Source organism: Phyllostomus discolor, chromosome 2 (genome assembly GCF_004126475.2).
Source record: "Phyllostomus discolor isolate MPI-MPIP mPhyDis1 chromosome 2, mPhyDis1.pri.v3, whole genome shotgun sequence".
NCBI lineage: Eukaryota > Metazoa > Chordata > Mammalia > Chiroptera > Phyllostomidae > Phyllostomus > Phyllostomus discolor.
Window position 1 is genome coordinate 127872605 of NC_040904.2, and position 20720 is coordinate 127893324.

General features: G+C 44.2%; 1 protein-coding gene across 1 annotated transcript in view; it reads right to left on the minus strand.

The window, feature by feature from the left end:
• PLXNC1 (plexin C1) overlaps positions 1–20720 on the minus strand; it is a 150765-nt gene that overhangs the window by 50081 nt on the left and 79964 nt on the right. The window contains exons 10-15 of the mRNA XM_028532099.2: positions 11978–12120; positions 8917–9096; positions 6258–6345; positions 3192–3395; positions 2895–3080; positions 557–659 (exon numbers count right to left, since the gene is read on the minus strand). Of these exons, the coding sequence (XP_028387900.1) occupies positions 557–659; positions 2895–3080; positions 3192–3395; positions 6258–6345; positions 8917–9096; positions 11978–12120 (904 nt within the window). The remainder of the gene's footprint in view (positions 1–556; positions 660–2894; positions 3081–3191; positions 3396–6257; positions 6346–8916; positions 9097–11977; positions 12121–20720) is intronic.

Consider the following 20720-nt stretch of genomic DNA (forward strand, 5'->3'; position numbering starts at 1 on the left):
CGTGCTGGGGACCTGGCCTGCAACCCAGGCGTGTGCCCTAGACTGGGAATTGAAACAGCGACCCTTTGGTTTGCAGGCTGTGCTCAATCCACTGAGCTATGCCAGCCAGGGCTGGGACATTTGAATTGATAGTACAGGTCACACTTCTAAAATACAGTTCTGCCAGGAAGCGCAGGGCTGGGGTGGGCAGGAGGGGTGGGGTGGCAGGGTGAGATGGCCAAGTCATGGGAGTCCAAAACCCCAGAAGAATTCTGAGGGAATAATGTGATCAGAACATTTGTCATTACAATTCAAAGGATCTGGGAAGCAATGTGGATTGTATTTCTCAAACACTAAAATACCATCCTTATAGGCCAGCCTTTTGTTCCTAAAGCATTTTGAAAAACCATTTAGAAAGCCCTCCACACGTACCTATCATTCCTGTCCCAAGTTTTGATTTGGGTTTTCATCCATTAATAATTAATTGAAGCAAACAGCCTCTGAAAGCTGGAAGTCGGCCTGCCTGAAGAGAGGCCCCAGGGAATAAGTTTTGTGAAAAATTAAACAAGGCACTTACCAAAAATGACAATCACGAGCAAGATGGGAAGCCCAATCAGAAAATACCAAGGGGAAGCAACTGACTCCTGCTCAACATCGAGCTCCAGGTTGCCCAGTTTGATCTAGCGGGATAGAGAGTGCCGTTTAGACCCAGTCAAATGGGGGACCCTATCTCTTTACACGATTTTCCTCCCTCAAGGGGTTTTCCTCAAGAGGCAAGGAGATGGCAAGCTCGGCAGGATATCTGAGTTCAAGTCCCGCCTCTGGAACAGATCAGCTTATGTGACCATGGTCCAATAAAGAACATTCACTGTGCCTTGGTTTCCAGGTGTCATTCAAGGTATGCTAGACTAGATCTAGAGGTTTTAAATCTTGGTCCTTTGTGCCCTGGGGATTTAAAGAAGTGGAACTTGAGGGTGAGAAGGCCCTTAGCTGTTGACCAAGGAGGCAAATGACTTATCTTGTCTACATCTTTCGCTTTCTTGGCAACTCCACCTGGATGATCCCCGAGGGCCTTTACCAATTTTAGTTTTTGCTTATAAAAATTCTATAAAACTTGCAAAGGGAAGAAGTATATATCAAGCCTTGTTTTTGCAACTATATATAAATAAGTACACATTTCCAATGTGCCTAAGGCACATTTCCATCCTGGGAGCCACAGCTGCACCTATGGAGGCATTTAAGCAAAGTGGTCAGAGCCCAGAATCTGGACCCAGAAAGAGGGCCCAGGTCCTAAATCTCAGCTTTGCTACCTGCTCTCCTTAGTTGCTGTAGGGGCTTGAGATAGTTTCTCACTCTCCTCATTTTTAAACCTTAGCATCGTCCTGAGGACTATATGTACTATATCATTGAAGTCAGCCAGCTCATGGCACTCCTGCTCAAAACTCTTTAGTGGCTTCCCAGAGCTCAAAGCCACATCCTCAAAATAGCCCACGAGGCCCCAAAGACAGCTCCCCTGGCAGCTCTCCTGGCTCCCACCATTAACTCTCCAGCTCCCTCCGAATACTCCCCTTTGCTACCTCCACTCCAGCCCCACTGGCCTCCTTGTTGCTCACATGCACCAGGTAGCCTTCCGACTCAGGACCTTGGCAACCTCCAGTTCCCTTCCTCCAGCACACTCTACCCCAGGCAGCCCATGGCTGGCTCATTCCTCTGCTCCTTGAGTTCTTTACTCAAGTGCCATCTTTCTAGGGAGAACTTTTCTTCCCACCATCGTAAAGCTGATGGTCCCTTTGGGGCTGATGGCGCCAAAGCACCCTCCCTGCTTTGTTTTTCTCCATAAGTTACCACCATTTTTAATTTTTAACACAGTTTTAATTTTTCTCTGCCATGTATCTGTTCAGGTCATCTCCATGAAGGAGAGTGTTTTTTGTCTGTTTCCTTCTCTGCATCCCCACCACAGTGGAGGCACTCAGGAACTATTTTATGAATAAGGGAGAACCTAGCATTTGTTCTTCTCAGCTCACTGGACGTGGGGGAGCCCCAGTGAATTTAGTAGTTGTTACTGATTTGATCGTTATTATTACCATCTTCACCACACAACAGAAGACAAAAGGAGGCTCGTGAAGCTAAGTGACTCATTTCAGGCCACATAACTATCAACCGATGCAGCCAGGACAGGAACACAGTTCTGTTTTGCCTTCCGGTCTGGTGTTTTTTTTTCTGGTCCCTTATCCAATTATTTATTACTATGGACCATAAAGTATTGTTTTTTTCTGTTAGGGCCCATGTAGACCCTCCTATGGCAAAAACACTATAAAGGGAGACTTCTAATATGTTTCCCTTCCCCATGGCCCCACATCTTTATTGAAGGACATAAATATACCAGTGATAGGACCCTCAAACATATCTGGGAAAAGATTAATCTCAGTGAGTATGACTTCATGGTGAAGGAAGCAGCCCACCACCCATAGATTATCTGGTCTCCACTAGACTCGAATGCTCCTCTGAGTGTGCTAAAGAGCTTCCATTTTGGGATTCTGCTAAGACATGTCATCTCTGCATCTGGGAAAAGAATGACAGCTCATTTGCCAATGGGTCTAGAGATTCTGTTTGCAGATGCTACAGTCTCAACGTGTGGCTGGAACAAAAGCCATCAAGACTCATTAGCCACATACACAAGGATGTGTTCACTGCTCTGACATTCAAATAGGCACAAGGATGGATTCTGGCAGCTACTTCAGAGGAATTGCGCTTGGGCTCACCATACCAGCTTTATTCATCTTCTATTTAAAGTGAGGATCTAAAGATCCACGAAAGATTCCATTCTGGCTTCTGGCTTAGCCAAGAAATGTGCCCCCTAACCCCCCGCCACCCAGTAATGTAAAACTGACACGGAGTAAGGTCAGATGACGCACGTGAACTTTCTTGGAAGAAGAGGCGATGCTGTTTGCAGTTCTGATGCCTTTAATTTTGCAGAGGATGGTGGTGAGATCTTGATTTCTAGTAATATTTTCAAAGCTACAATTTAATTGCTTATTTTCCCCATGGAAGAGTGTAATTTCAATGTCTTTCTCAGAAATGTTGAAGTTATCATTCTCCTTCTGTGAAGAACAAAGTGAAGATGAAATCAGGGTGCATGTGGAAATTCACAGACATAAGTGCACCTTTACATTTGAAGGGGGCACAGCACACAGGAAACAAGAGGAACATACCAGAATTTTTACTTCCAATTCTGTGTCCACCTCGGGGTCAACTCGATACCCTGTGAATCTGGGGTCCTCAAGATACTGCAAGCTTCCACAATCCAAGTAGGTCTCCTGGACTCTCAGCTTCACTGTGACATTCGTACGTACTTTTGAACCCTTTAAACTGGGGGCTGAGAAACTGCAGTAAGTCGCCATACAGTCTTCAGAGACCTGAGGGAGCATTTAACAATGTTGTTAATGCATCCCAGCTCTGGGATTTAAGAACTAAGTGACCCAGGTAACCGAACTTCTTTGTGCTCTGTTTTCTCATCGGTAAAATGGGACAGCAATACCACCTGCCTTGCAGGGCTGAATTAACCTTACACCAAATTAAATGAGATGAGGGACCATTAAGTTAAATGAGGGCTGCATTAAATGAGATTATCCACACAAAAGTGCTTACTATAGTGTCTGGCACACAAATGCTAGCTATTTTTTTTATTAATAGTATTAAGAACAATGAAAACAGCGAGGTTATGCAATGAGAAAAAGATGGTATGCAGAAAGGAGTAGGCCAGAGAAAGGGGAAGACGTTGCACCAGGGGGCCTGTGTGTCCTAGCCATCAAAGCTGCGTCCTGGGAAGCTCCCCCAGAGGAGGAGAGGAACCTGCAGCAGGGCTGACAGCTGGCCTGCAGGCGGATGGCTGAGTCATGTTGGGGAACCTCCTGCAGCGTTTCAGCAGAAATCACTAACCACAAGTAGGAAAAGGTTTTGTAGGCCTAACAGAAAATAGGAGGAACAAAAGTTAAGGGGACAATGCACTCCCTGTGAAAAGAAGAGCATGAAGGCTGGAAACAAAGTGCGGCCCAATTTTAAGTTAATTTATTAAAAAAACTAACAAACATAAATACTGGCGTTTTCAGGCCTGGAGAGAGACAGGCAGAGAAAGCTGCTGGCAAAGAGGGGTTGACAAACATTTTACAGAAGAGCAATCAAACTTGTAGGAAGACATTTTTCAGGTGGGAGGTTTCCCCCTTTTTCTTTACTCTCTAATATTGGCATAAAAAAGGAGGCAGGAGGAGGCGATAGGTGGGAAAATCTGATGTGAAGGGCTGAGGTGTGGAGAAGCTAAATCCCCCTCCTCCTTCACACCCTTCCAAACACCAGCCTCACATTCCCGTGCTGTGATGAACCACTGACCTTCTCAGCAGCTGTAACCCCAGGGGGCTGGCTTCTCATTAGGGATGTCTTCTAGAAAGATTACGGTGATGGGGCCACCCCAACCTCATCAGCCTCAACTCTCTAGATTTCCATACTAGTTACCAGCTGCCACTATCGGAAATGCTCTTTTTTGTTAGTTTCCAAGCAACCACTTGGCCACCTTCACTGGCCACCTGATTTGCTTTCACTCCTTAAAGTGAAGCTGCTCTGCAAGATTCCATCCTGGCCGCCCTTCTCTTCTTCCTCTGCACTCTCACTCCTGCAATGCTGCTCCCAGTCTCTCCTGGTGGCAGCCCTGCAGACAGCTCAGGCATCTCCAGCTCTGCACTCTCCCCAGCTGTCTAGATTGGCCCAATTGACAACAGCCCAAAGGACAGCGGAGCATCTCAAACATGTCTGGACTTTGCATGAGCACACTTACTGGTCTCCTGGCCTTTCCTCAGTTGCTGCCGCTCCAAACTATCCCGAGCACCATTGCCAAAACAACCTATACTCCTGTTACTCCCTGCTCAGGGATCTTCCATTCTGCTCATTGCCTAGAGAACTAAGGGCAAAACTGCAGTCTGGTACTCTCTGACAGCCCAAGTTCTCCAGCTGCCCCTCTGGCTCATTCCTGACCTGTCCTCTGGGTTCCAGCTGACATATTCCCATCCCAGGCCTGGGAGTGACCTGTCCTTGTCCTCTGCACCTAAACTGGCCTTTCTGTTCCCACCTTTCCAAATCCTACCCATCCTGCTCCACTCCACAGACATTCTGAATTCCATCTATATTTAATTTCCCTTTTGTGTGCAAACACCCAGTGCTCCTGGGACTTGTGTGACATTTGGGCTGGCTGGGAATCAGAGGACATAAAATGTAAAAACATCCCATGCTCTCAATTTTCAATGCTGCTTCAGATCTGCCATTTCCTTCCAGGAAAGTGATATGACTATCTTATTTATTGTTTTCCCTGGGCCCATCAAAATGTTTTGCCCACAGTAGATGCACAATAAGTTCTACTCGATCCAGCAACAGCACTGGGAGGGGAGAGCAAGTCCACTCACAACTTCGGGCAATGCCTCTGGTCAAAGAGTTAATCTATGCAAACCACCAACGGGATGTGTTCACATCACAGAGACTGTGGTCTGGAATCAGATACAACGTGAGACTCGGAACTGGCTCTGAAGTGCATCAGTAGGTGGTTATGTTCATGATAAGGCTGTAAGGATGACTTAGGAAGCCCTCTTGTGTCTAGTGCTGAACCCACACTGGCCCCAAGCAGGGTCCAGGTCTGTGACTGCTCGAAGACCTGCCCACTTTGGCAGGAAGTGGACAGGCCGGGCACCAGACTGCTGTGTGGGAGATGAAAGGCAAGAGAAGGCAAGAGAAGGCAAGGGCGGAAGAAAGGGACCAAGTCAGGTCACAGAGACAACAGCAAGAGAAGAAGCCTGTGACAAGACCTTCGGGGCCTTCACAGGTCACTGACCCCCTGAGCAGCAGCTCTCTCCGTGCACTGGGAACAGCACCTGCCCTTCACAGAAGTGCCATCCTTCTTTACATCACACCTTCGCCCCTCACGAGGCATTTTTATACATATTCATAAACACTGTCTCATTAAAATGACTTGCCATAAGTCATACATGGAGGCAATGGCAGGTCTTATCATACCAAGTTCATTCCTCTTTCCTCTGTGCTGCAACTCGAAATACTCAACTACAAGTATAATGTCTTATTATTTCTTTCATAGCACTGATATATAGATCATGCAACAGGTAAGAGCATATAATGTCTAAAGGCACAGAAATAAATGATATCCCCCAACATATTTTAGTGTTACAAAAACAAAATTGTCATTGAAGATACCATTACAAAGCAGCTGAAGACTTACTTACATTTATGTTTCCTTTTAACTCATGGGAAATGATTAAGTTGTCAATTACATCAAAATTTCGGCCCATGATGGTTATATTTTGACCACCACTGCAAGAAAAAAAAACAAGAATAAGAGTTTCATAGTTAAACACACAGGCTTTTGCATTTATGAACAAAGCTATCAATTTATTCACACTAAACTCAGTTATGCGTGGGAGCAAATTAACAAATCTTAATTTCAAATACAGGACAATTTTACAAGTCTTTTAATGATAATGGCTACAAAGTCATAATTTTGAAAATACACGCATATAAAAATTCATGGAGGATCCTGTTACAATTGGTAGGAAAATGCACAAACTCTTCTATGGAATTTTGAGTTTTGTTGCGTCATATTGCCACATATACTCAGATCATCAGCTGTACCTTGAAAAAACTTCACTAAACAGAATTTCGTTTGATTGCTCCTTAATCTATACGAAGATCCTTCAATCTAACAATTTTCAAAATCAAACTCCCAACCTACCAATTATATTTTATTTAGGGAGACAGAAAACACTTTAGACACGATAAAATGATAAATGACATTAAAAGTATATACAGTATTCCTATTTGGTAAACCATATAAAAGCAGCTACATTTATCTCTCCAAAACCAAGTCAAATGATTTCACATATTCCCAGCACATAATCACACATAAGCAAAGTGGTCATTAGATATGAAATAAACAGCTGTTCACACTCGGGCTGCCCTCATATCCCCGGTCACGTAGGTCACTAGACACTCGTTCCAGGGGACAGGAGGCTGATCTGTCGGCTGGGACCATAATGACAAGGCCGGGATGCGGGCATGAGCAGGACAATTTGTGCAGGGCAGAGGGAAGACATTGTGCCCTGAACCTTCCAGCTACAAGGAGGAAAGGCCGAGCTGGCCCCATGCCAGCCTGTCACCATCGCTAGAAAACCAAGCCGAGCGTGGCCCACGGCCAGACTGCAGAGCCACGCTCTTGCCCAGGAGTCACTGGGAGACACGGGCTCATGATGGACAGTAAGAAGCCTCTTGTTTTATGGCAAAGTATAACCCTGATGTCTTAGAGCAGTGGTCCCCAACCTGTTCGGCACCAGGGACCAGTTTTGTGGAAAACAATTTTTCCACGGATCAGGTCAGGGCAGGGATGGTTCGAGAAGGTTCACGTGCATAACACTCAAGCTCACCTCCTGCTACCCAGCCCAGTTCCTAACAGGCCTGGATGGGTACTGGCCTATGGACCAGAGGTCAGGGACCCCTGTCTTAGAGCACAACTCCCTGGGAGCCTGAGAAAGCGATTTGAACACTCCATGACTCAGTTTCTTCATCTGCAGAAGGTGGCACTCACAGCAGAGCCCTTTGGCTTGTGAGCATTAACCGTGTCAGTAGATGAAACACACAGCCCGTGGACAGTGCTGCACCAACACGTGCTTTCGTTCATGGGGAGGAAGCGGACCTAGGGCAAGAACTGCCATTCTAGAGCCTCAGTGTGGAAATTTGTTTTCCTCAGGCCACTGTGATGGGAGGGATTGTTGAAGCCCTCATCTCCGGCCCCTCGGAGTGTGACTCCACTTGGAGATGGGGTCTTCGAACAAGAACCCAAGGTTCAGTGAGGTCACTGGGGCGGGCCCAAGTCCAGTATGACTGGTGTCCTTACGAGAAGAAGAGATAAGGACACAGACAGGCACAGGGAGAAGACCACGTGAGGACACAGGGAGGAGAAGGTCATCTGCGAGCCAAGCAGAGCGGCCTCAGAAAAACCAACCGTGACAGCACCTTGATTGTGGACTCCCAGCCTCCAGAACTCTGATGGCAGAAGTCTCTGTTACTGAAGCCGCCCAGGCTGTGGCGCTCTGCTGGGGCAACCCCAGCAACCTACCACGTCCACCTCTCACTTAACCTTAAATAAGAACATTAGAGGTGAGGTTTTTCTTTTTTGTTTCTTTCTCTTCTCTCTTCTTCTTTAAACAAATATCTGTAGTTTCATCCAGAGAGTATCTTGATGTGTTAAGTGAAGAAAACATCCTTTGGGTTATATTCTACAACCTGAAAGTGGATTTAAATTCAATAAGGAAGACATTTTTTTTGGAGTCTATCTGGAAGAGCTTATTTTGAAATTTCCATCTCTCACTTAGGGGGCACCTTTAGAATTCAATACTGCTTTTGATTTAGATGGCTCCCAGTATTTCCTCAAATCACTCAAACAGCTTACCCTCACGGTTTTAAAGTGACAGACGTGAGAAAGAAGCAGCTTTGTGTCCTGAGCAGAAGTGAGACACTGAAGAGGGCTCAATGTTGGTACCGGAAAACGAGGCCAAGAATAGTTACTACAACTGAACACGTATTTTACGAAGCAGAAGACGTATGCGATCTGAAGAGAAACTGAAGTGTGAGCAAGCATCTGCTCCGAGCTCCCTGGTGGCCAGGGCTAAGACTTAGCCAGGATGTGCTCCTGGTGCCCCTGTGACACTGGGGAACAGAGTGGCCTGTCCCTCAGGTGCGGGCGTGTCTCCCAGGAGCAAACCCTCAGAGGAATTCTGTGAGAGGAACTTAGACAGGAATTATACCTGGATTAATTTGAGTGAAATCACGATCTTTATGCGTGTGACCTTTTTAACCACAACGAGAGAAAACTATGAATCTAGAAAGTACCTGATCCAGGTGGTGGCAGGGTAGAGGAGGGAGCAGTGTGGCAGAGCAATGTAAGACAAGGACCCCACAGACGCGCAGTCCCCGCCATCGAACTGGATACACACGTCCTTCATTTCTTTTCGGCTTGATGGCAGAGAGAACCTCATGTGGGTGTCGTTTAGCACTTGGCTGACCTGTATCCTAGAAAGGGGTGGAGAAGGGACTCTTACATGACACAGACACACAGCACAGTGGACGACCCAGCAGTAGCTGCTGAACTAGCAGACAGTGCAGGCAACCGCTGACTCATGGGGCCACTTACCCCGTCGGGGCACATCGGGGGCAAGGTTCCTCTTTCTCTGGTGCATTTTTATGTTTGTATTTGCATTTTACTTAGAAGTAGGGTAAGAAGGAGATGTAATCATTGTCCTTAAGAAGCCCCCATAGAAAGTGGAACATGGACTGGGTATTAAGTTATATTAAGAAATTACTGTTGATTTTGTTGAGTACGATAATGGTACCTGTGTATGTGTATCTGTTAGTGATGCATACTAAAGTATTTTTTTAATTTTAAAGATTTAATTTATTTTTTAGAGAGAAGGGAAGGGAGAGAGGTAGAGGGAGAGACACATCGATTGGTTGCCTCTTGCATGGCCCCAGCTGCGGACCTGGCTCACAACCTAGCATGCGCCCCTGCCAGGGAAGCAAACAGGCAACCTTTCGGTTTGCAGGCTGACACTCAACCCACTGAGCCACACCAGCCAGGGCATCCTGAAGTTTTATGAGTGAAAGGATATGGTGTCCAGGATATGCTCTGAAAAACGCCAGCTGCCATTCTTCCTTTCCCTTCAAAAAATGAGGAGGAGATAGATGAAACAAGAATGGCAAATGCTGGTTAAGTTCTGAGGATGGAGGATGGGTACAGAATGGTTCACACACTTTTCTCTCTTGCATGTGTTTGGAAAGGTCCTTAATGAAAAACTTTAAAAAGGAGACATCCCAGTCAAGCACTGGGAAGATAAAACGCAACCCAGGCAGAGCTGGGAATTCTGCTGTGCAAAGAGCAGAAGAGGCCGTGGCTGACGTCCACTCCAAGAGCCCAGGCATCTCAGAATCAACCAGACGTCAGAGCCAAGCTGCCTGCCGAGTTGCTCCAGACTGGAAATTAGCTGGGACTGTCCTGGGTGCTCCTGTCATCTTCAGGGTGTGCCCTTGTCACCCTCCAGGAGCCAAAGCACAGCCGCCCACGACACTGCCTCTGGAACCTGCAGCTTCCTCTGTGTATCACGTCTACAGCGGCCCTCTGAATCATTAGGACCGGGCTGTGTCTGAATAATGCTTAGTATAATTATGCTATGTGAGAATTTATTATTACTAATGAATATGTGCATGCTATTAACTTCAATGCACATAGCCTTTAAATTGTAGTAATAGATTCAAACAGTAAGGCAAATTAAAGAAATACACAAGTCAGTTTGTACTTACACTACCTCAGGTTTACATTGTAGCTCTTGGAAATTCACCATAAAATGGCTGATAATTAAAATTCAAACTTGTTTATAAATTTTAGAAGGAAAGAGGTGGAAACGTGGGTCATTCCACTACCATTCTCATATATTTGTCTTTTAGAATAATCAGGCTTATAAAAAGAACTGTATTAAGAGTGTGGGATTACAGCACAAACTCAGATATGGGATTAACTGGGTATGATGTTTACTGCTCATGAACTTGGGTTCACCACACAAACATGGTGAATGAAATGCTACATGCAGAGAGGTCTGTTACTCACTTAATTTAATAACGGCAGTATCTCAAGACACATTCAGAATTGAAATGAGAGCATAAAGAGTCAGAAAAGGGGCACAGCTCTGAAAAACGACTCACTTTCCAGTGGAGCTGATTGCCTTTCTGTGAACACACAGGTGTCTAACTTCAAATTTTGTTACACAGAATGAAAGATTTTTGCAATAAGGTATTCAGCCAGGAAAATGGAACAGAAATACCCATGCCACATAGATACAGCCACTCGTGTGTGCTTGATGATTCTGGTAAGCAGCAGGACAGAGGACTGCCACCCAGGGCAGCTTTCCCCCAAAGATGACAGAGACCCCAAGTTTACTGCTAGGAAGGCAAGGGGATGGCAGTCATATGTGGCCAATGAATTAAAACAGAAAATCAGTAAATAAGTGTGGCGGATGAAAATGCTGTGCAAATCCGTTTTAGTTAAAAACCGAAACACCGCGCTTCAGCGGGTTGTCCTCAGTGCTTTCCCATGGTGGGGCAAGCTCGGAATCATCCTTCATGGAGACTGCAACATCTTTTATTTCAAATCAGCCCAAATTTATAAAAGCTAACATGCAGAAAACTCAAATTATCGACTGTGTTACTATCATATCTCTTTTTTTGAGGAGGGGTTGGTAACATTGTATAAGAATGTCAGTGAGACACTGAAATTTTTTCTGTCTCAAAAGATACATTGAAAAGATGAGTTAGGGGAAAAGAAGTCATAGGAATAATGATATTCAAGTGGTACACTGACCAGGTATTTTTTTGTGTTGGGGTATGTGTTCTTTCTTTCATTTTTTAACACTAAGTTATGTTCCATTTGGTTATTACGTGGGTCTGAAACCAACCCAATAAAGAGGAGTCTCTAAAGAATAAAATGAATCAGAAAGTTTCTTTTTTTAACTTTAGGCAATCCATTAGAAGAGTTGCCAAGTTTTCCCATCAAAATCTGAAGTATTCAACTGCTTTTTTGAAGTGCATCATCAACAAAATGACATTTACTGTTCAAAATACTTGATTTTGTTAATGAAAACAAATCAAGGCCCCAAATAGTCAACACCCTGAACCTACGTACAGAGATTTTGAGGGTGACAACATGGGATAGATTCTCTCACGGTTAATCTCAAATGTCGTGTATAAATGATTTTACTTTTAGAGATTATATTATGTCAAACACCCAGAGTAAGCAGTCCACTCCAGCACATGGAGACACTGTGACTGCAGAGAGGCTCTGTGTGGCAGGAGGCTGGGCCTGCCACCACATCACCGAGAGTGGGCGGCCGGTGTCTGCACTCACACGTCCTCGTCACAGGTGCTGGTTCCTTTCAGGACCATCACGATGCCGTGCGACGCCTGGGTGAAGTTTGCTCCCATGACCACCACGTTTCTTTTCCCCAAGGTTGATATTTTCTGTGGCTCAATGGACTCAACAGAGAAGACCTATTGGAAATAAAAATTAAAACGCAAGATCAAAGCTAAGAAATGGCATTGTTCCCAAAGATCTGATTGTGCGCTGCAGTTCATAGCAATCACTGGGAAATTACAACATGTTGCAAACACAAGCAGACAGTGCTTAATGAAATCAATGAATTCGAGGAAGAGCGCGGAAGATTCACGTCTCTCAACATGTGACAGCATGAGGTCAAACCAATTAGTCTTTGTCTCGTAAGACAGTTGAAAATAGAGTTGAAGAGTCTGACATTCTGTCTGAAGAGTGAAGTAGCACCTGAGCTCAAAAACACTGCCTTACAGCCCCTGGAGGCTCACTGACACAAGACGCAGGAGAAGACAAGGAGGCCACTGATCACTGGCCAAGGACAGACTCATCACTGAGTTAAAATAAATGTCATTTGGGATAAATTTAATTCCCAAGGAAGCAGTTTCTGTTGTTTATTTCAGCTAGGCTATTTGAATCAAGGAGTATACTGCAGGGAAAAAACCTCGAGACATCAACCTGGTATCTGCTGTCTTGAGGTTTCAGTCATCTGATATCAGGTGGCTGGATGTGGAACCACGTGGCCAGCCGCCACCCCTCCACAGCTCACAGACACAACCGTTCCCTCCTTGGTGCCTGTTACAAGCTTCATCAGGCCTTTCTTTACCAAGTCAGTTTCCCCTGGAATCACCTGATACCTGGCCTCATATTATGCACCTTACTTCTCCATCTGCAACGTCTAATCAAATTCCCTTTTTTAAAAAAAGACCTTTCCTTGGTAGCAAAAAATCATTTTCCTTTACACAGAACAACCCTGATTTCTTTCACTTCTTTGCTAGAGATGCCGCGGTCTACAATTTTGATCACTTTATGGTTCTTCTGTAGATCACTTCCAGCACGTCTGCATTCTTCCATAATATGGTGATGAAAAGAGGACAGAAAACTCAAAGATTCTGGCCAACTTAAAGTACCACAGATCTTCAGTGTGAGTGAACCATACTCACGCTCCTGATATTCAAAAACAACCCCCAGCGCATAATCACATGAAATTTGGCTAGGCCTAAACACCAAGTGTTTCCACTTAGAGGGTAAAGTTTAGGAGGAAGCATCTCATGGTGCTGGGAGTATCTGAGTCACATCCAACACCTGCCTACAATGTGCTCCCTGAAGTAGCCCAGGATGGTCCTTGCTCCTCTGTGTGTGTGACACTCACCAGGACGGCCTTGCTGGGCTCCTGGGCCTGCCCGCCTCCCTGCAGGGATGCTTTATGGTTCTGCTCCTTGGCACACGCAGGTGCTGAGTGCTAGTGCAGTCACCATCACTCACTACCACTGTGGGCTGGATTTGCAGATTGAGGTAAATTCATGTCATCACAGCAATGATGTAATGTGACAGAGAATTGATTTCGGTGGCAGAATTTATTTTAATCGCTTAGTAAAGACTTTAACCACATATTTATAGAATCATGAAGGGCCTGAAAGGGTCACTTTAATTATTCTGTCATACTTGAATGCATTTTATGGGGGAAATTAGCTGCAAGAGTGGTCCTTGGAATGGAAGGATTAGCAAAGACTTAAAGATAAATCCCTTGCAAATGTCAAGTGTGTGCTGTATAGCAAAAGGCTTACTCTTGGCTCTGACACCGTGACAGCCAAGTGAACAAGTATTTACTGAGCACCTATAGGGCTCCTGGGATGGCACTAGGTGCTGCGGGGTGGGGGTAGGGGTGGGGGCGGGTGGGGCAAGCTCCTCGATTTGCCTGTAGCTGCCAAATCCAGTCTACAGCTTGTATTCAATATGGCCCAGGAAAAATGTCCCCCCAAAAAGAGTAATATTTCATGACATGTGACAATACATGAACTTCCAGTGTCCACAAAAGAAGTGTTTTTGGAACACGACCACGCCCACTCATTTGCATATCATCTGTGGCTGCTTCCGCACAACAGCAGCAGAGTTAAAGTGTTACATAGAGACCTCATGACTCACAGACCTAAAATGGTCATCGCTTAGCTCTTTGTAGAAAAAGTTTGCCCACTCCTACACTAGAAGAGTCCACTGTCTTCCTGGGGGACAAGAGACACCGTGCGTTTGTTCCGTGTGCTCATCAGTGCAGACTCTTATTTACATCCCAGTCAAATGCGCTTCCCCGGTTTCTTCCTGGATAGTCCTTTCCGCTTCTTATATTTATACTGTTGATGTCTGTTCAAGCAAAATTTTCAAACACTCCAAGTAAATGCTACTTCTCTACTATCAGTAGAGAATAAAGGCAGCTTTATAACTAATGTACACAGATCTTTAAGGGGGTTATATTTGCTCCTTAAGTGGCTCTACAAACACTATCAGAAGACCTGCGACGATGCCTTCTTAACTTTTTTACCTCCTGAGTAGAAATGGCTACTTCACAGGGATTTCACTTAAAACCTTATTGTTTAGAGAAGCTTCCACTGCTGTCTAGGATGGAATCCAGCCCTGGTCTATCTCATGAAGGCAGATGCTTTTAGTCTTCTCTCAAAGAGGGTCAGATTAGTTGTCCTTTGCTTGCATGGAGAGCCTCTCTTAATCTTAATAATCAAGTCGAAGAGCTACCAAGAGGACCACATTAAGTAAACGGTGTGGGCACACACACACGGAGGGATTGCTACATGGCTGTACTATGAGACTGCAACAGTTCTTAGAAATATATAATATTTTCTATTTTTACCGATAAAGATTTTTAAAACCCACTATAGACAAAAGGCAAGAAATGATCTTCCCTCAACTGTTCTACATATTTAATATTTTAGATTGATTTTTGTATTTTGATCAAGAGTTAATTCACAATCTGACATGACGCAGTAGCCCCCACAAACTTATATGGAAGGGTTTGGTTAATTTAAAAACGTAACCTATTTCAGTACAAAAAGGCAATATGTTAGGCCCTCCAGTGAGATTCTTCCCCCTCCCTGTGTCCAAGGATTTCCACACAACAAATCAAAATGCCATAGACTGTAACCCGCACAGCCCTCTGGTGTCTAGCAATTAACCTCAGCATAGTCTACTTCCTGTCAGTTACATTTTATAGACTTAAGAGTTATTTTTAAATGGTTGCACAATTTTAAATTAGTTAATAAAATAGTATGAGCTCTCATTGCTCGCAAGTTTTAATCACTCCCTGTTTTGTACGAGAAAGCACCTTAGAAACTGGTTAACCAGGTAATATAGAATATCCAACTATTAGTATTTTGTTAAACAAAGCCATTCTAAGTTATTGGAAACAGCACAAGCACTGAAAAGTAGTCATCTTTGAAAAGGCCTAAAAAGGATTACTCTTGACAGTAAGAGTACACGAGTCACATTACCATGACATTAATGGAGAAAGCACTGCTATGATTGAAAAGAGCATTGGAAAGAGGTACATTAGGAGCGCTCATTTTATTAAGACCAAATTGTACTCTATTAAACTGCTCAAAAAACCTGGATATAGTCAAGCTCTCTGTGGGCCTGGACCTGAATCAACACTCAGTAAAATGTCTCTCAGATTTTCGCTCATGAAATTAGTTCAAACAGGATGGAGAAAAGTCACATGGATTCAAAACCAGCTGGAAATCTGAAACCAAAAGACATTAGAGAGATGAAAGGTAGCATAACTAATTAAAGGGAAGTATCCTGTAGGGCTCTACAGGGGTGAGTATTTGGCTCAGAATTATTTAACATCTTTATTAATGACTGAGCAGGACAGAAGTAATATATTAATGAAATGTATAAATTGAGAAGAGTGTCAACCAGCAGTGGAGACGGAAACATGTAAAAGCAGGAGAGATATGGAAAGAAAGTAGCAAAATACAATTCCACCAAAGAAAAATTAGAGAGTGAAATGGATCAGAAAGCCTATCCATTTGCTGCCGGGGCCCCTGGTATGGACCACAGGAACGTGGGGCATAACTTCCAGTTGGTTCCCGGAACTGGCAATGCTGACTGAGACAGACCTGGAGACTTCCAGGAGAAGGTGACAGAGCAAGGCCTGTGCTGAGAGAGCAAGGCTCACCTCTGTGACCTGGGGACACTAAGGTGAGGCTGACATGGCCCAAGGTAGGGCTGCCAAGGCCACTCCATGAAGTCGTTACCCTCCGTCACTGAACCTCCCCAGCGTGGCACCTCTGAACTCGACTGGCCACCTGGACTGGCCGACCAGGGAGGGCAGCACTTCCTGTCTAGTAGAGACCCCTGTTTGCAGACTGAACCCAGCCACTCAAAATCCACCCTTCTGCTGGGTTTCTCAGCATGAGACTCTGGCTGCTCCACTCTCCTCAGGGCCCCAATTTCCTGTCTCAGTCCTGGAGAAGATGCTGGCCTTCCTGGGTCTAAGTCCTTCACTATGACACACTGCAGCCTCCCCATCTCCCCCAGAGGTTCTGACACTAAGGCACTACCCTCCAGCGGCCCAGGCTGCAGTCTTCATCTGGCCGGTCTTGGCACAGATGGGGCAGGCTTTAAGTGCCACATGCCAAGAGAAGCCAGTAGAACTTTCCTCCTTGCTGGGCTGACTTTTATCATCAATACTTGGTTTAATACTTGTTTATGTTCAGCTGAGGTCATACATTGTAGAGCAGTGGTTAAAACTGTGGGCTCTGGCATCAGACTGCCTGGGTTCAAGCCTCTTGTCTATCATCTACTTTGTACTTATCCTCTGTAAAATTTCTTTGTCTATAAAATGGGCAAAATAGGTCTATCATGAGGCTTAACCAAAGAGATACTCTGAGCTTAGGATACAGCATAGGCTCAACAAATACTAGCTGTCACTACTCAATTTGGTGCATTGTGGTATTCCTTCTCCTGTTTTTTTTTTCTATTGTGCACACTCAACTGCTACCTAAAAATGAATCTCACTTCCTCCAAATTATTGTGAGTTTTACAGTGTAAGCTCCATGAGGGCACACGTTTTTGCCTGTCTAGCACAGAGTAGGTGTTCAATAAACACATTTTGAACAAGTGAAGGAATAAACAAGCAATTGGAAGTGGGTCCCACAACACCCAATACAGTGGTAGGCCCATGGAAGCTACTTAACAAGGTACATATTAAAGTTAATTTTACTCTTAAAAGCAAGGTCCTTGAAAAGGTCAATTTGGATTGCCTGTGAGAAATTAAAATGCATGTTCAAAAGTGATGGAGAAAGAGAAAGAAAGGAACGATTTGGATGTAAATTCCTCGAGAAAAGATGTTCAGCAGGTGGACTCACCAGAGTAACACTGTTAAGAAAAGGAAGGCCGAGAGGTTGGAGAGGGGAGGGGCTGGCTGACTCAGAGAGAGACGGGCCTTTAGAGCTGAAAATACCTCTTGTCCACAGGCCAAACACTGGGTTTTGAGTTTGTTTCCCTATGTTGGTGATCCTTTTCCACAACGTAGCCCCCTGGTAAATGAGGGCACTTGTCTTTAGGTCAGGGTACGGGCATGGGTCATAGGTTACGAATCTGTGCAAGGGCATTGGGCCCAAATTGGGAGTGAACCAGAAACCCTATCTCATGAGTACCATGTCCTTGGATGAGCAAATTCATACACCAAAAAAGTTAAATGTCATGAAGCAGAACCATGGATACGTAAGACCGAAAAGAAGATTTTCAATTGCATTCTGTTGTCACTGAGGAACCAAGTCACGGCTCCCAGGCCTGGCTGGTAAGACCCTGTAGGTGCAGGCTCCAGGGTCATTTCAGACTTCTGCCCCACAGTTCCCCGCAGCCTGCTCCAGCCACACTGAATCGCTTGGGGTTTCCAGGAACGAGTGCCCCAGGATGTTCCAGCACCCCAACTACGCTTTCCCTGATGCTAGTGCCTCTACTCAGAATTCCCACTCCTTAGCCTCTGTGTGGCTGGAGGCTTCTCATCCATCCCTTAAAGGTCGGTCGAAATGCCATCTCTGTGTCAATCAATCCATCCATCAATCAAAGACTTAACCAACCACACTGATTAACTGTTTTTAACTGCCAGGCACTGGGTTTAAATAAACAGGAATGACTAAGATAAAGCCCCAGGCACAGAGAAGCTCACTGGTTCATGTACTTTCTGGTACTTTCCCTGTGTTAACATTTTTTATCTTGTATGCTTACTTATGTGATCATGTATATGATTCTTGAGACTGATGGCAAGAGAGGTACATGATTATTTATGTCATCCTCATCATATCCATGGATCTCAGTAAAATGGCAGCTAAAAGGTGCTCCATAAACACCTGAGAATCAACCAGAGCTTAGCATCATGAAGCTTTGGACTATGTCTGCCCCATTCACATCTCATGTCCCCAGTGCCTGGCATAGTACTGAGCTCTCAGCACATAAGCAATGTGGGAAGACATCTTGGAGGAGAGCTCTCCACGGCTTTTCTGCTAGGAAGAGAGTGATCAGTGATTCAAGGCCACCATGGAGACTCAAACTGGGAGCCTGAGTTTTCACACTCCACATGGTAATGAAAGACCACAGTGTTTCAGAGGACATGAGAAATTCCGCCTGTGACAAACACAGTACTCTACTCCTCATCATCCAAAACTGAGGTTCTGTTCTGAGTCATATATTTAAAGATAACATTTGAGTATCAACAAAATGACTCCAAACTAGGAGAGAGGTCGTCCGTGGGGAAGCACTGATGATAGGTAGGTCTGGGCTTTGCTTATTTCAGCCTCTTCCTGCTCTCTGGGTGACCCCAGGTCTTTTAACCACACAGTATCAAGGTCAAAAGATACAGGAAGACAGTACAGGAAACCAGGATTCATTCAGTGATTTTATTTTTTTCCATTTAAAATAAAAGAAATTTAAAAGCCATTGCCTGGGTCATTTCTCGGCAACAAAAAGGACCAAACTAGTGATACATAAACAAACTTGGATGAATTTCCAGAGAATTGTATTGAGTTAAAAAGGCCAATCCCCAAAGGATACATCTGGGTGATGCCACCTACTATATGATGGCATCATGGAAACAGGGAACAGATCAGAGCTCGCCAGGGGTGACAGACGGGGAGTGCGGGGGTGGAGGGATGTGGGTGTGGCTATAAAGAGCCAACATGGGGTGCTGGAGCTGCTCTGTAAGTGGACTGTTGTCACCCTCCATATCCTGCCTGTGATGTTGTGCTATAGTTTTGCAAGATGCTAGTTGCTATTGGAGGAATCTGGGTAAAAGATACATGAGATCTCTCTCTATTGTTTTCTTCTAACTACATGTGAACCTATAATACCTCAAATAAAAGTTTAATTTTTCCAAAGCAATCTTGAGAAAGAACAAAGTTGGAGGACTCAAACTTTCTGGTTTCAAAACTTATTACAAAGGTACAGTAATTAAAACAGTGCGTTATGGGTATAAAGGTAGATACACAGGCCAGTGGAACAGAGACCCCAGAAATGAATCATCGCATGTACAGTCAGAAGATTTACAATAGGGAAACAAGACCAGTCTCTCAATAATGGTGATGGGAAAACTGGACATCTACCTGCAAAAGAATGAAGCTGGACTCTTTCCTTATATCATATAGAAAAATTTACTCAAAATGGATCAAAGTCCTAAATCTAAGAGTTAAAACTGTAAAGCACTTAGAAGAAAACGTGGAGGAAAGCTTAATAAAACTGGATTTGGGAATGATTTCTTGAATATGATATCCAAAGCTTAGGCAACAAAAGAATAAAAAGAATAAAGTTGGACTTCACCATTAAGTTAAAAACTTCTGTGCAAAAGATATAGTCAACAGAACGTGAAGGCAGCCCACAGAATGGGAGAAAATATTTGCTCATCATATATCTGATAGGGGTTGATATCCAGAACATAAACCAAACTCCCACAAAAACAAAACACACAACAGCAATAGCCAAAATGTGGAAGCAACCCAAAAGCCCACCCACAGATAACTGGATAAACAAAGTGTGGTATATCCACACCATGCAATGTTATTCAGTCTTAAAAAGGGAAAGAAAATCTGAACATGCTACACAATGCATGAACCTGGAGGACATTATGTTAAGTGAAATAAGCCTGTCACCAAAAGACAAATTTTGTATGATTCCACTTATATACAGTGCCTAGGGTAACAAAGCTCAGAGTAGCATGGTAGATGCCGGGGCCTTGGTAGAGGGCACAATGGGGAGTTATTGTTTCATAATTAGAGAGTTTCTGTTTTGCAAGAGAAAACGTGTCTGGCAATGGATGGTAGTGACAGTTACATAACAGCAAGAGTGTACTTAATGCTGTACTTAATGCTATTAAGTACACTCTATAAAAGATGCTAAATTCTATTCTACATGTATTTCACCAAGATTTAAAAAACTGAAGTAACAACAGAAGATATGTTTAATTTTTTTAAGGCACTGCCTCCTTAATCCAAGTTTCTGTCACTGTGCCTTAATTTCACAAATCGGTGGGGAGAGAAAGGCCCGTCACTTAGCAAGCGCAACAGTGAATAAAACCTCAAAGGCTTTTAAAGTCTGAAATATGGGCACATCAAGCCTTTCTAATGCCTGTAACTAACTTCATAATCCATTTTGATTCACATTCCCCTTGCCTGTTAGTTAATTTCACCTAAAGTTACTATCAACTTTTTGTTGTCATTGAAAGCATGCTATTTATTTATATCAGCATTTGGCCTTAAATAGC